This window comes from Peromyscus leucopus, chromosome 16_21, assembly GCF_004664715.2.
Source record: "Peromyscus leucopus breed LL Stock chromosome 16_21, UCI_PerLeu_2.1, whole genome shotgun sequence".
Taxonomy (NCBI): Eukaryota; Metazoa; Chordata; class Mammalia; order Rodentia; family Cricetidae; genus Peromyscus; species Peromyscus leucopus.
In genome coordinates, this window is record NC_051084.1 from 4,390,697 (window position 1) to 4,406,067 (window position 15,371).

Sequence of the window (15,371 nt, forward strand, 5' to 3'; positions counted from 1 at the left end):
GACAGAGAAATGGCTGAGATCTGCATAAACAACCTGGACATGAGTGGGAATAATGAAGGGCGAGGGTCGAGGGAAAGAGAGCGGGAGATCCCATCTGGATCAAGAACAGAAAGGGAAAACAAGGAATAGGAGACCATGGTAAATGAAGACCACATGAGAAAAGGAAGAAACAAAGTGCTAAAGAGGCCCACAGAAATCCACAAAGATACCCCCCACAATAGACTGCTGGCAATGGTCGAGAGACAGCTGGAACTGACCTACTCTGGTGATGGGATGGCCAAACACCCTAATAGTTGTGCCAGAAACCCCATCCAAGGACTGAGAAATCTGGATGCAGAGATCCACAGCTAGGCTCTGGATGGAGCGCCGGGAGTCTAATTAGGAAAGAGGAGGGTTTATATGAGCAAGAATTGATGAAACCAAGGTTGGATAAAGCACAGGGACAAATAGCCAAATGAATGGAAACACATGAACTATGAACCAAAGGCTGAGGGGCCACCAACTGGAGCAGGCCCTCTGAATAGGCGAGACAGTTGATTGGCTTGATCTGTTTGGGAGGCATCTAGGCAGTGGTACCAGGTCCTGTGCTCATTGCATGAGGTGGCTGTTTGAAACCTGGGGCTTATGCAGGGACGCTTGGCTCAATATGGAAGGAGGGGAGTGGACTTGCCTGGACTGAGTCTACCAAGTCGATCTCAGTCCTCGGGGGAGGCTTTGCCCTGGAGGTGGTGGGAATGGGGGGTAGGCTGGGGGGAAGGGGAGGGAGGCAGGAGGGGGGAGAACAAGGGAATCCGTGGCTGATATGAAAAACTGAATGGTATTGTAAAATAAAAGGAAAAAAATCTTAAAAGAATCACAAATCTAAACATGTATATAGGAAAAACAACCAGTCAGCTCTACCTAAGTCCTCAGGGTGCGTACTCATCAACAGTTTTTCATATCAGGAAGCTGAGGGCAGAGATGGGTACAAGGAATTCATCATCACCTTTGATCACCAACCCATTCTAGCAAGAGAGGCACGTCAGCCAGCAATAGCCAGGCTGCCATTGTTCCTGTTCCCTGACCTCGAGTCCCTCGATGAACTATTAAAAGTGTGCCTTTCTAAACTTTAAATTGTCCCCCAAGATTTTCTACCTCAAAGCCATTAACAAAAACAACTAACCTAATCTTACTAACAATTCTGCATGTCTAAATTCTTTCTAAGAGTGGTGGTTGAGTCATTAATCTGCTCCAGCAACAATGCTTGGAAAAAGTCATTCACTGTTATTGTAAGTACCAGTAACACTACCCAGTGAGGGGCTTGAGACCCCTGAGAGTTTTCATACAACCCTTAGATTATGAGGGACATGGTGGTCACGAAGGCAACAATCGGAGCTGTGCTCACTAACAGCACGAGGTCCTCAGGACATGGAGTCCTCGGGGCTTTGCCTCTCCAAGGCTCACAAAGGCGTGGCTTTGCCAACCACCCAGCTGTGTTCCATGAGTTCCAGTGCTGTCTGTCGGTCCCCTCACATGTCCTCTTCTCTTTTTTCTGTTGTGACCCACCGAGTCCAGTGAGTGCCGCCCCTGTGTGTATAGTTGCAGGAACCACCCCATGGAGCAGGGGCAGCCTATCTGTGTCCAAACCCTAAGGAAAAATGGTTCTCTCTCCCCCAGCAGCCATCAACTGAAAACCACTTCTCAGGAAGGGGCGGGGCCTCATGAGTCCTCGCCTATTCGTCCATGCCAGAGTGTTGACTAGTTTGATACTGCAAAGGTCACATTAGCAGCCATGAGCTCATGTTTACAATGGCCATGTCACGTACCAATGACAGCGTCTCACAGCTCTCCTCCCCATCCTCCTGGCTCTTACCTTTTTTTTCTGCTCCCTCTACCATGATGTTTTCTGAGGCTTGAGGCAAAAGATTAATACAGATATTACATTCAGGGCTCAACAGTCACTTAGTCTCTTACTCTCAGCTCGTTGACCAATTATGAATCTCGGCATTAACTACTATCTACACCAGAAAGACGTTTCTCTGACCAAAGTTAAGAAGAGCACAGATCTGTACATATGAATGTTTTGAAGGCAGTTTGACATGACCACTCAGCAGAATGCCACCAGTAGGCGTCTCCCGCTGTAGGGTCCCTGCAGGTGGCATGGCTGGCAGCCAAATGACCCGTGAACAAGCAAGGAAGAAAACTTTGGGAGTTTGATATCACGGTCAGCACATTTAAGCACAGTACAATTAAAAAAAATAAGTTTCCTGTTATAATACAATCCCCTCTGCATAAGGAGGCATAATTATATCGAAACTCAACTCAGGGTACATGTTATTTCTTTCAAGAACATGGGTTCCAGAGATAGGCTACCTGTACTAGCTTAAGTGCCTAAGAATCTGGAGTGGTCTCCACCGCACAGATAGCGTAGAGGTCATTTGGGCTATTAGCCACCTCTTGTCCTCATTGTGAGAGCTTGATACAGCCTGGCCCTCCAAATAACAGATCACCAGGCTGTCAACCACCTTCAGTTCCCAGCCTTTGGGATGGAAAACCAGGTTATACATCCTTTCCTTCGGAATAACAGTCCTGTGTGCTTAACGTTCCTGTTTTCCCTGGTGATCTGTGGGCACAAGGACCTCCGTGTTCCCAACATCCCTCCATTTTCTTCTCGGAAGACCAATGCATAGATGGTGCTGCGTGCTTGCTGTAGATGGACAGGAAGTACAGTCTCTAGTTGTCTGGTAGTGGTTCAGGAAACAAAGCCAGAGGCACCAGCAGCTTAGACTCTGAACTCCTACAAACTCCTTTGGATATATTGTAAAGGAAGTCATAAATGAGAATAAAGACAATAATGGAGCTGTTCACCACCGAACTGTCTGCACTGTGGTGATGAGAGGGCACATCAGCACAGGCCCTGGGTTCCAGTGGTCTCCCCTGGTGGGGAGCACGCACGCCATGGAGTATGTGTCAGCACTGGCAAACAGTGGCTGGGTAGCTGAGCAAGAGAAATATGTGGGGGAAAGTGCATCACGTTATTTTATAGACGTTGAAAATACAGACAAAGGCCTGGAGAGAGGCTCAGTGGTCAAGAGCACACACTGCTCTTACAGAGGACTGGGGTTCACTTCCCAGCATCTCACAAATGCCTGTGACTCCAGCTCCAGGGGATCTGATGCCTTTTTCTGGTCTCTACAGACACAGCACTCATGTACACGCACATGTGAGCACACACACACACACACACACATACTCACACACACACACTCAAAAAGAAATACAGTCACAAGGGAGAAATAACTCTTTTTGTAAGATTTCAGCGGAATGCAGGATTACATATCAAATGCATTGAGTAGTGGCCTTAGTTTGAAGAAATCAAGTGGAATTTTTTTTAAATGAAGAAGAGTAAATGGAGCAAAAGTGTGTGCACAGATAGATGACAGCCGTGCGTTGACATATCTGTGAAGAAACTTCTATATTTTATTCTCCCACACATCAAAAAAAAAAGAGGAGGAGGAGGAGGAGGAGAAGGAGGAGGAGGAGGAGGAGGAGGAGGAGGAGAAAGCATCCTGTCACTGTGGTGACCTTTTCAAGGTTGCTGTCAACGGCAGATGTCCATGCTGAATGTCCAGGGTCCAGGCTGTACTGACGTCACATGTGCTGAACATCATTCTGGCTTCTTCTTGTTTTATGGATGTGACTCCCTCAAAGGATCCCCTACACACACACACAAGTCAATAATCAAGTTGTACAAGCAGACTTTCTCTGGGAAGATGAGATTGCCTCTTGATTAAACCAGCCCAACACTGACCCCTGGTGGTCAGCTCTTCCGTGTGGCTGAAGGAGCGTCTGTTTGGGGAGCTTGTTAAAAAACCACCTTTTTTTCTTCAACTTCTTGGCTTCCTCTGTTCGTAGTCTGCAGATCACAGCCTTTCTTGGTTCCCCATCTTATCCTTTAAGTCATTTTTCTCTCATTTTAAGGAATCTGGAGCAAGAGGAGAGGAAGCCAGGGGATATGATGTTTCCACATTCTGCTCTGATGCGATCCTAGAGTCTGGACTCAGGCACAAGTGTTCAGGGCTTGTGAGGAGCTCACTCAGGAAACGGAGCGGTGAGGCATGTGACGCCAATAGAGGCAGCAGAGAGAATGAGGAAGTCCTGGGAGAGAAGGCGCGGGTGTTGGGGGCCGTGAGAGGGTCTGACCCCAATGCAGATTAACTTCCTATAGGTGGTCAGCTTGGGGGAGACTGTGCTGTGGGGGAGCATGGATCTTAGGGTGCTCAATGCCAGAGTGACAGTCACCACTGGTGATCTGTCTCCCGTGGGCTTGCCTGGTGGTTTCAGTGGGGTTGTGGTATACAGTGGCCGGGCAGCCACTGGGTAGGGTTAGGAGAATAATCATTCTTCTCACACCCTGACATATGGCTAAATGTGCCCAAGGACTCAGGAAGGCTGGGATATTCCTTAGTGTCCATCATCACTGTCTCTGCCATAGCCTCACGCCCCTGAGGAAAAAAGGTGGAGGGGAAATTCACAAAACAAAGCCTTTCTACGTCGTCGCCTTCTCCTGCCCCAGGACTGCAATCTGGAACCCTCGTCCTTCCTCCCCAGCCCTTCCTGCAGCCATCTTCTGCTTTCTTTCGACCCAGAAGAGAGGTTTCCACCCAGGGCCCCAGGCCTCGCTCTTCCTAGGAGGATAATTTCTGAGGAATAGGCAGAGAGTCCAAGAAATAACACTTCCATCCATCTTCCTAGGTATATACTCTGGGACAGTTGTGACCCCAGATCTACTGCCCCTGTAACGTACATTACACTGGTGTGTGTGTGTGTGTGTGTGTATGTATTTGTGTGCATGTGTATGTATGCATGTGTGTATATGTGTGCCTGTGTGCGTGCGTGCGTGCGTGCTTGCGTGTGTGTGTGTGTGTGTGTGTGTGTGTGTGTGTGTGTGTGTGTGTGTGCAGGAGCTGCCTCTGGACATGAGGCTGTATCTATCATGCCCCATTCAGAATGAAGCAGGTTTGCTTCAAAGTGTCCTCCAAGGCCTCTTGTCTGGGTACGGGTGGCCTGGCCCTCCTATTCTTGTGGCAGGAGGAAAAGAGAATAGCAAAAACAGGCCAGGACTGAAAACCTCATGCTCCTGGGCACAGCCAAAAGGTAACATGTCCAGAAGCTACTGTTGTTTACCCTGTGATATGAGTGTGCAGGGGCTGAGAAGCCATGGGAAGCTGGTCCCTGGAGAGAAAGCTCAACTGGGAACCAGCTGGCTGCCTCAACTTCCTGCATTGGTTTTTGTGGGGTGTTGTAAGCCCCGTATTTGATGGTTTCTGTCTTCTATTTGTTTGTTTTTGGAAGCTTCACCCGAGGCTACAGACACTGCTCTGCCTGGGACTCTGTCGGAAACTCCAACTGATGCCTCCATGGGGCTTCCTTAGTTTTGCTGGACGTTTTAAGCACCTGGTTTTTACGATGATTTGCTCTCTCTACTACTTGGTATTTATCCTTTCACTTTGACTTGCCGTGTCCTTAATAAACACACTCACTCGAAACTGAAAATATAGTTCGCCCAGATCACTCACCAGATCCTACAGAGCACCCTCACCCCAAGCCAGGCCACTTACCTGGCAGCGTCGTCGGCAAAGGACCACACAGCAAACTAACAGCATCAGGCCCTTGAACAGCAGGAGTCCATACTGCACGAAGACAGGAAGCCTCGGGGAGACCCAGCCCGGAGAGGAAGGAGAACTGTGGTTTCTGGAGGCAGGGAGCAGAAAGAGGAGCCTGGGTTGAGATGTCATCTGATTCTGAGTGGCTCCCAGCTGGAGTTTGTGTGCATAAGGACCCACCCTGAGCTCTGGAGGGACAGTGGGCACGGGCAGGAATGAGAGCGTGGGGTTTCTGAACCTGCGAGGAAACCCATTTATAAGAAACCCAGTTGGAAGGGTAAAAACTCTGGCTGGGGATCTGAACAGCTGGGAGAAGGCACCTCCTCAGCGGGCCAGCTAGAAAGTCGTCAAGCTGGCCCAGAAGCAGGGCGGCTGCGGTCACAGAGAAACAGGTCTGCTGGGAGGAGATGACCAGAACTCAGCGGGCCAGTGAGGAGGCCACAGAGAGCCACTTATGAAGGGGACCTGAGTCGTCACCTTGTCCACTCCTTAGTGGCTCTGGTCCAGAACTGTGCAGTCTCTGGATCTCATCTTTTTGGGTTGTGAAATTTTGGCTGATCTTTGAGAGGCTCTGAAACCCAGGAGGCTCCGCCCCCTCACAGGTGGGCGGGGTCTGTGCCACCACCACCTGTGCTCAGGGTTCAGGAGCCCACAGCAGGCCCAGCTGGAAGCATTTCCCAGTGCCCAGCTGCTTTGCTCATTGTCAAGGGGTGAGGTGGTGGTCCTGGGTGTTTTTAACTTATTGGCAGGTGTGAACATGCGTGTTTGCCTTTCCGATTTTCTCCTCCACTGTCTTTCTGCTGTCTGCCGTTTTCCACTGGGATTGCCACCTTTTTCTTTGAGAACCATGAATTGCACTGCCGCGTCTGTGTTTAGCCTTTTACAATGAATTTCCTCAGTCTTCTGTCTGCTTGTGAACGTTTCCCATAATGTTGTTTTCCATAATGTAATTATTCCCATAATAATGGGAATAAGTAGAATCCCCTCCTTGATGCAGTTTGCTTAATTCCACCCCCATGATCTGTGTTTTTAAAATTTTCTGAAAAAAAGTAAAAATTAAAAATTCTCCTCCTCACCCAGATATTAATTTGCTTTTCGTTTATTTATTTGTTTTGTTGAGACAGGGTCTTTCTATTAAGTAGCCCTAACTGTCCTGGAACTCACTATGTAGACCACTGGCTTCAAATTCACAGAGATCCTCCTGCCCTACCTCCCTGATACTAAGTGTTTATATATATATATATATATATATATATATATATATATATATATATTTAAAAAAAATATTTATTTATTATGTATACAGTGTTCTGTCTGCATGTATGCGTGCAGGCCAGAAGAGGGCGCCAGATCTCATTACAGATGGTTGTGAGCCACCATGTCGGTGCTGGGAATTGAACTCAGGACCTCTGAAAGAGCAGCTGGTGCCCTTAACTGCTGAGCCACCTCTCCAGCCCCGTGTTTATATATTTTATCTTGGTAAATGGCAGGAGTATATCTAGGGTGCTAGACTTTTCAAAGAAAACATTTATAGGTTTTTCTGGTCTTCATTAAAAAAAAATCCATTTAAACCCAGTGGTGTTTGTACACACCTTTAATCTCGGCACTAGGGAGGCAGAGGCTGGTGGATCTCTGAGTTCGAGGCCAGCCTGGTCTACAGAGTGAGTTTCAGGACAGCCAGGACTACATCTGTCTCAAAAAAACAAATAATCCATTTAATTTATTGCAGTCTCACTCACAGGGGGCCTGGTGCCTTCAGCTATCTTGTTACATTCGATATGGAATCTCATTCTTGTTCCTTCAGAGATAATCTATGTTTCCAGAATGTTCTGATCTTGACACTCTCAAGTCATGAATGAGGTCCACGGGGGTCAGTCTGCTTGTCTGTGGCTCTGTGTGCTGTGGGCATGGTTCCTAGTTCCCCTCTTGACAATGGATGTGTGGTGTGGTGCTGTTGGTGTGTGTGTGTGTGTGTGTGTGTGTGAGAGAGAGAGAGAGAGAGAGAGAGAGAGAGAGAGAGAGAGAGAGAGAGACAGACAGACAGACAGAGACAGAGACAGACAGAGACAGAGACAGACAGAGACAGAGAGGAGGGGGACAGGATTCAAAGTTCAGTGTCTTTATCTACTTTTTTTTACGGTCTCTTTCTTAGCCTAGAGCTCACTGGTTGGTGAGACTAGCTGGCCACTGAGTCCCTGAGATCCGCCCGTCTCTGCCTCCAAGCACTGTGACTACAAGCACATGCTGCCATACCCAGCTTTTTATGTGGGTGCCAGGGACCCAAACTCAGGTACTTATGCTTGCATAACAGACACTTTCTTTAATCTTTGAGCCATCTCCCTAGCCCTGTATGAGTCTGCAATCTGAAAGCCTTTTCCTACAATTCTGTAAAATTTATATGTCTATTCTTTCTTCAAATATCTCTTCCTTTCCATCCTTCATTACAGGGATTCTGATTCATCCTGATCATCTCTGTCTTTTCTACAGCTTCTCCACCCAGCCCCCACCCTTCCTTCTCCAGCTCCGTGTCTGGACCAGGGAGATCCTCTGCAGAACTCAGTGTCCAGCCATTCTGAGAAGGATCCTGGGGTCCCCGGTTCCTGGGCTCCATGAGCTCTCTGGGCATCCTTTCCCAGAACCCTCCCTCTGAAGACACCTGACTCACCTGTGCTCAGAGCCATTGATGAAAAAGCCGGTGGTTTCCTCTGGAGAAGTGGTCAGAACTAAGAAGGACGCAAGGATGGCGGTCACTCAGGTGACCAGGACGGAGACCAAGACTGGGTCCCAAGAACCATGAGAGGAGGTGGGGAAGGGTTTTAGATGGAACCACACCTCACAGCCCCTCAGGCCAGGGCTACAATTTTTAGCTTATACTTATTTTTTGTTTACAGATATAAGGGCATCAACCCTAAAGGCTGGCCTCCCCTAGCCCCAGACCCCCCCAACCACCTGGATACCCCCCCTTCCCCTGGCACACCCACCTGTGCTTGTTGGGAGCCAGGTGGTCGTCTCTAGAGTAAGAGGGGAAAAGAGAAGATAACCATGCATGAAAGGGAGAATGGGGTCTGGGCCGAAACTGTAAAAGATGTAGGAGGCTCAGAAGTAGCTGGGCCTAAATTCTTTAACTTAAAATGTTTACATACTTATGGGCTGTTGAGATTGCCTGAAGACCTGAGTTCAAACCCTAGAACCCACGGTGGAAGGAGAGAGTCAACACAAAAGTTGTCCCCCAGCCTCCACGTGTGCACCATGGCCCATGCATTCATACAACAACACAACAACAATAATAATACAATAGCTTATAAAGAGGTTTTTACACATTATCCTATGCCATTTGCTGTTTCAGTACTTGTATATATTATGTGACATTCAAACCAAAGTCAACCTGTGTACTCAACATTTAACATTTATTCATGGTAAAACATTAAAAAATCCTTTTTATAGCCTTTTAAAAGTGATTAGGGGCCAGAGAGATGGCTCATCGGTTAAGAGCACTGGCTGCTCTTGCAGAGGACCCAGGTTTGATTCCCAGCACCCACATGGTAGCTCACAACCAACCATAACGCTAGTTCTAGGGGATCTAACACTCTCTTCTGACCTCCAGGGCACCAGGCATGTACATGTTGCACAAATATACATGCAGGCAAAACATGCATGCATAGAAAATAAAATAAGTAAATATCCTAAATTTTTAATAAAAATAAATCATACATTAGTGTGGTCTAAGGTCTCTCTACAGTGCAGCACAGCTTCGGAATTTCTTTCCCCTTCAAAGTACTTAATACTCTTTAGCCCAGCACCCTATCACTCACTCCTCACTTTTCTCTCAGCCTCTGGTACCCAAAATCAGTTTTCAATGTCTATTAAATCAGCATTTTGTTGTTGTTGTTTGGTAGTTTTTGAGACAGGGTCTCACTATGTAGCTCTGGCCTGCCCAGAACTCCCTGTATAGAAGAAGCCTATCTCAAATCCACCAAGATCCACCTGCCTCTGCCTCGTGAGTGCAGGGATTAAAGGAGTGTGCCACCGTGCCCAGCTAAATTTTCTTGTAAGTCAGAGTTCCATGCAGTCCAGGCTGACCTCACACTCACTGCATAGCTCAGGATGGGGAACTTGTGATCCACCTGCCTCCACCTCCCCAGGGCTGGGACCATCAGCTGGTAGGACACAGAACTTCCAGGCTGTTTCCACAACTACTTTGCTAATTTACATTCGCACTAGCCACTGGGTTCCCTTTCTCCAGGCTTCCCTGCACCTGTTACCTTTTGTCTTTGGAGGAAGAGTGATCTTGTTAGAATGGGAAGATCTCTCATTGCGGTTTGCACATTTCCCTGGTCGTTAGTGATGTTGAGAATATCCCTGGCCATTTGGATGCTGTGGTTTTGTTTGGTCTGGTTTTTAAACTGACTCAGATTGGCCCTGGGATCTTTATGCTTAGTTCAAATCTGGCTTCCCTGTGGGAAGTGGGCGGTGCTGGAGCAGAGAGCACACTTCGTCTCTCAATGTCCCAAGACCCCAGTGGAGATTCCCCATTGCCCAGCCCCTAGGGGGTCCACCCAAGGGGAAGGCCCCACTGAAGCTCAGGCTCCCCAGGTTGCTTGGCCAACCATCTTTCCTCCTCCAAAACCTACCCATCTTTGTTTGGAGCCGGATGCTGGTCGGTGGAGGAAGAGTGGGCAAGGCTGTAAGAGAAAAAGATGCTGACTGGGTGGGGTCCTGAAGAGAGAATCCAATCTGACCCCCAAACAGTGACAAGATATAGGGGAGCTCAGAGCAGCTCTTTGAGGGCCCCTTGGGTCAGTAGTTATCTGCACCTCAGGTCTGCACAGGTGTGCCTGTGTGAGAAAGAGTCCTAGATGGCTCAGACATTGAGAACTCAGACTGCTCCTGCAGAGGAACTGAGTTTGGTTCCCAGCACCCACACTGGGTGGTTCACAGCCACTTGTGACTCTAGCCCCAAGGGGATCCTATGCTCTGGCCTCCAGGGGCACTGGCACACACATGGCATGTGTCCGTGAGTGCACATAACTTAAAATAAAAACATCCTTTTTTTTTTTTTTTTTTTTTTTTTTTGAGACAAGGTCTCACTATGTATCTCTGGCTGGCTGGGAACTCGCTCTGTAGACCAGGCTATGAAGAGATCCACCTGCCTCTGCCTCTCAAATGTTGGCATTAAAGTTGCACCATGCCAGGCTAAAATAAGTAAGAGTGGGAGAGACTCTGGGTCCCTGCCCATGAAACTCAGACATTGTTTCTCATTGCCAGAGCCAGGAATGACAGCGATAGGCAGTTGTCTCGGGGGACAGGGCATCTCACTCTCCTCAGTCAGAGCAGGTGTCAGGATTGGGGCTGACAGAGACAAGGGATAAGTGATATATATTTTCACTTGGTCCCTAGGAGAAGGGACATAAAGGCCTTACCCTGAGACACCACCAGGCTGATGTTTCTGAGAACGCTGATTACATTTCGGGAAGCATCAAATGACCCACACCAGTAGAATGCCGCGTCCTTCTCCGTGAGCCGAGTGATGGTGATGCTGAAGAAGCCAGCTTCAGGATCGTCCCAGATTGTGTGCTGTGACTCTTTGACGGCTTTCCGGGGCTCAGAGGTTGTGACCACTCTGTTACATTTATTTGGAGATGTCTGCCGACACCATGATTTCGGCACATAAGGCCCTGCTTCAGGCTTGTACTGGCACCGCACGGAGAGGTCCTGCCCTACCACTGCATGAAGTTCCTCAGACACAACTGTCGACCCCCAGACACCTGGACAACAAACCCTCCATTAGAGCCCCAGCTGTATACATCTGTTTACAGGGTTGGGAAAGCTGAGAGGTGATGACTTTCAGCACCCAGACTCCTAGCATGGCCCGGAGGTCATCCCTGGTCATGGAAGCCATCCATGGTCACAGGGTCAGCTTGATTCCTGCCTGAGCCTTGTCCCTTCATCCCACTTGGCAACCCCTTGTGTCCCGAACCATCTCACCTGAGGCCAGGAGCATCAGCAGCACAGGAGCCGGTAGCAATTGTGAGCACCTCCAGGCCATACCCCCTTGATTCTGTCAGTGGAGGAGAGGAGAAGGGGAGGCGTTGGACGGGCCAAGAGTCTCCCCGCGTCTCAGCATCTGTGAGCCCAAAGACTTAAGGGAGGAGCAGGGCTTTGAGTGGGGAAGTAGTTGACCTGGGTAGGCGGGCTCTGGGGACCCATGAGAGGCACAGTTGTCAGGCCTGGACTGGGGAGTCCCAGTTGCTGGGTCCACCTCTAGCCTTCATACCTCAGCCCTGGCCCAACTCCTTGTCTCCTTTTTCCTCAGTCTATTCCCATCTCGGCCACTCCACAACATCTGTCAATCACATTCCTTTATTGTTGCTACAAAAAAAAAATTAAAAAAAAAAAAATCCTATGTGAAGTAAGAGGCCCGTTCCTCTTTTCTTTCTCCGTGAGAAAGGTCAAAGGCCCCTAGAGGCGTGTGAAGAGTCCTGGGTATACTCACCCCAAGATAAGTCAGGGGCCTCACTCCTGGACAACAGTGTGTTTTTATCCTGGATGGTTTGTGAGCCACCAGATTCCAATGCCAGGCTGTAAGGATGGTCCCTGGGAAGGGTGGGGTGGGGAGGCTGGCAGGAGGTAAAAGAGTGTTGAGGAGGGTAATCAGAAGAGAAGTCAGGAGGGGCTGATCACTTAGGGTGAGAAAGGAAGTGGGGGAATTCATGACCATGTCAACTGGTGCTTGTTGAAGGGACACTTGAGTGAGTAAAAAAGTAAAAAATCATCTCCTGCAAAAATCTCACATGCAAAAATCCCATGTGCAAAAATGTGTGAAAGAAATGTGACCCATGCTGGAACAATCTGGCAATAAAATAAACTGACATTAGTTTTTATATTCAAAATATAAAATACCCACGAGTCCAGGTTAATGTGGGAAGACGGTGGGGGAGATAAACCCCTGGGTGAGACCAATGCCTCCCATGTGCAAGGATTCTGAAAGGACCATGCAGACACAATAACAAACTGCTCAGTCCTCTCTCAGAGATCAGGCCTCAATTTCAGTTTCCCGAGACTAGAGCAAGCAGTTTCTGGGAGGGCTATGACTTAGTCCTTGCAGTAGCTCCCTTTCTGCACATACTCAGACTGGTCAAGGTTCAGCCAGTTGTTTACTGTCTGGGACTCCTCACCAACTTAGAGCTACGTGCATGGGTCAATGTGAACGTGCAAGGCCAGCCTGCCTCCATGTCAGCTCAAGGACAAAGCCTGGGACTTGTCCAGACCTACCCCCAAAATGATAACTGTAACCCCCAACCAGTAAATTCAAAGGTTACATACTCTCACCCAATCATATGATGCCAAGGCTTGTACCACCCTGCTTGTGGGTTTTCTCTTTAAAAACCCCTCACCCTGAGAGCTCAGAGCCGTCCTCCTTCATCTGGCTAGCCAGTATGTTGGACATGGACCAAGGCCGAGCTTGTAAAAAGTCCTGTGTGTTTTGCATCGGATATCGGCTCTGTGGTGGTCTTGCTTGGGGGTCTCGCGACGTGGCCACGACAGTTCCACTATGGGGGACTGAATGTCCATGTCCACCAAAGTCATGAAATGAAACGCAGCTCTGAAAGAGGTAGGGCCTTTGAGGAGCTGACAGGGTCACATGGGTTCCATGCTCGTGGATGAGATTGGTGTCCTTGTAAAATAGAGCAAGGGAGAGAGTCTACCCCAGAGTCCTGCTATGATTGGCAGATGATTTACACTTGCTCCTAAAGGTGGGGGGATCAGAAGTTCAGTCCAGGGAGTGTGGAGCCTTTAGGAGGCAGGCATGGGGGTCCTTAGGATAACTGGAGCATGCCCTGGACGGTAATGATGGGATCCCAGTGTCCCCCTACCTCTCCCTCCCTCCCTCCCTCCCTCCCTCCCTCACTCACTCACTCACTCCCTTCCTCCCCCCTCCCTGCCCCTCTCCCTCCCTCTCTCTGGCTCTTGTTGGGTGACATAATCATAATAGACTCCTAACATTCGATACTATCCAATTTGAGGGCTTTACCTCTTGTAAAGGTAAAGGTCTCATGCATTTGTTAAATAAACCTCTTTTCTTTATAAAGTAACTGCCTCAGGTATCTTATTACAGTAACAAAAATCTAACACAGTGTGGTGGTACTGTGTTCACCAAAATATTGTGTACTCTAATAAATTTATCTGGGGTCAGAGAACAGACAGCCACTAGATACAAAGGCTAGAAAATGGTGGCACTCACACCTTTAATCCTAGCATTCCAGAGATAGAAATCCCTCTGGATCTCTGTGAGTTCAAGGCCACTTTGGAAATTGTCAAGCAAGGTGACATACGCCTTTAATCCCAGAAAGCCAGCCTTTAATCCCAGGGAGTGGTGGTAGAAAACAGAAAGATATATAAGGTGTGAGGACCAGAAACTAGAGGCATTTGGCTGGTTAAGATTTTGGCTGGTTGAGCATTCAGGCTTTTGAACAGTAATTCAGCTGAGACCCATTCCGGATGAGGACTCAGAGGCCTCCAGTCTGAGGAGACAAGACCAGCTGAGGATCCAGCGAGGTGAGATAGCTGTGGCTTGTTCTGTCTCTCTGATCTACCAGCATGGACCCCAATAACTCGCCTCGGGCTTGATTTTATTAATAAGAACTTTTAAGATTCCTGCTACAATCTTCTAAGCCTCAAGAAATTTGTTTATAAAGTAACCAGTCTGTGTATTTTGTTACAGTAATTTCAGAGTGCTGGGATATATCTGAAATATTTACATACATACTCTTTCCTGAAGGAGAAGGAACATAACGCCTGCTGCCTATATGTGGGCTGCCCATCAATGGGGCAAACCACTCATTAAGTCACGGGATTTGTGATCGAACAGTCTCAAGCAATTCCTTACACACACACACACACACACACAGAGAGAGAGAGAGAGAGAGAGAGAGAGAGAGAGAGAGAGAGAGAGAGAGGGAGGGAGGGAGAGATACATTCCTAATCTCCTCCATGTTTCTCAGTCCCATTTGACCATGACAGGCAGAGGCAGGAGAATCAGTGTGAGTTCTGGTACTTAGGGCTCTAGTCATCAAACGTGTGTAAGTCTTGAACCTGGAGTACATGAGTGGGGAGAAAGAGCACCCAGTGTGTCTGGAGTTTGGAGCCAGAGCTGTGCTGACAGTTTGCTGATTGAAAAATGCTCTGGTTTCATTTCTGTTTCCGCTCTAGGCTTCCCTGACAGAAAACAAATTAGAGGAGGAAAGGTTTATTCTGCTGACATTCCTAAATAACAGTCTGTCACTGGGGAAGTCAAAGCAGCACTCAGGCCTCTAGTCATATCACATCCACAGTCAAGAGCAGAGAGAGAATAGATGTATCATTGCTTGCTGCTCTCTGTTTTGATCCTGTTCAGAATCCCCTTCCTAGGGAATGGTGCCACTCACAATGGACTAGGTTTTCTGCATCAAGCATCAGCCAAGGCAATCCTACTGGCCAGCTCGATCCAAGCAGTTCCTCAAGTGAGGCTGTCCCCAATGTATCGTAAAAGAGCCAGTGAAAGAAACACACTTTGGCCCTGAAACCAGGGCTAAAGACCACATCCTGCCCCTGACCAACTCCGCACAAAACCCAACCAATCCCTGAGCAGGAAACCAACCAGTCCCTGAGCAGGAAACCAACCAATCCCTGAGCAGGAAACCAACCAATCCCTGAGCAGGAAATCCAGCCAATCTCTGAGCTTGTCCA

General features: G+C 48.4%; 1 protein-coding gene across 3 annotated transcripts; it reads right to left on the bottom strand.

The window, feature by feature from the left end:
* Nucleotides 1-1,853: 1,853 nt before the first annotated feature.
* Nucleotides 1,854-12,014, bottom strand: LOC114688763 (trem-like transcript 4 protein). 3 transcript variants are annotated; one of them, XM_037199867.1, is made up of 8 exons: nt 11,920-12,014; nt 11,631-11,703; nt 11,066-11,410; nt 10,277-10,327; nt 8,627-8,656; nt 8,311-8,368; nt 5,601-5,733; nt 1,854-4,137 (listed from the first exon to the last, which is right to left on the bottom strand). In XM_037199867.1, exons 1-8 carry the CDS (start codon nt 11,986-11,988, stop codon nt 4,072-4,074), a joined length of 825 nt encoding a protein of 274 aa, XP_037055762.1. In that variant the 5' UTR covers nt 11,989-12,014; the 3' UTR covers nt 1,854-4,071. The 3 variants fall into 3 exon arrangements, with proteins under 3 accessions (XP_037055762.1, XP_037055763.1, XP_028719114.2); XM_037199868.1 differs by having other exon boundaries at nt 1,854-3,964; nt 11,920-12,013; XM_028863281.2 differs by having other exon boundaries at nt 1,854-4,484; nt 11,920-12,010.
* Between the last annotated feature and the right edge of the window lie 3,357 nt (nt 12,015-15,371).

What these genes read in the sequence shown, in the direction of transcription:
- LOC114688763 (XM_028863281.2), bottom strand. Translation starts at nt 11,988, where the DNA reads ATGTTGTGGAGTGGCCGAGATGGGAATAGACTGAGGAAAAAGGAGACA. An exon ending in CCGGCTCCAAACAAAGATGG is followed by an intron (nt 8,657 to 10,276) that starts GTAGGTTTTGGA and finishes CTCTTACTCTAG; the next exon opens with AGACGACCACCTGGCTCCCA. An exon ending in CTGGCTCCCAACAAGCACAG is followed by an intron (nt 8,369 to 8,626) that starts GTGGGTGTGCCA and finishes CGTCCTTCTTAG; the next exon opens with TTCTGACCACTTCTCCAGAG.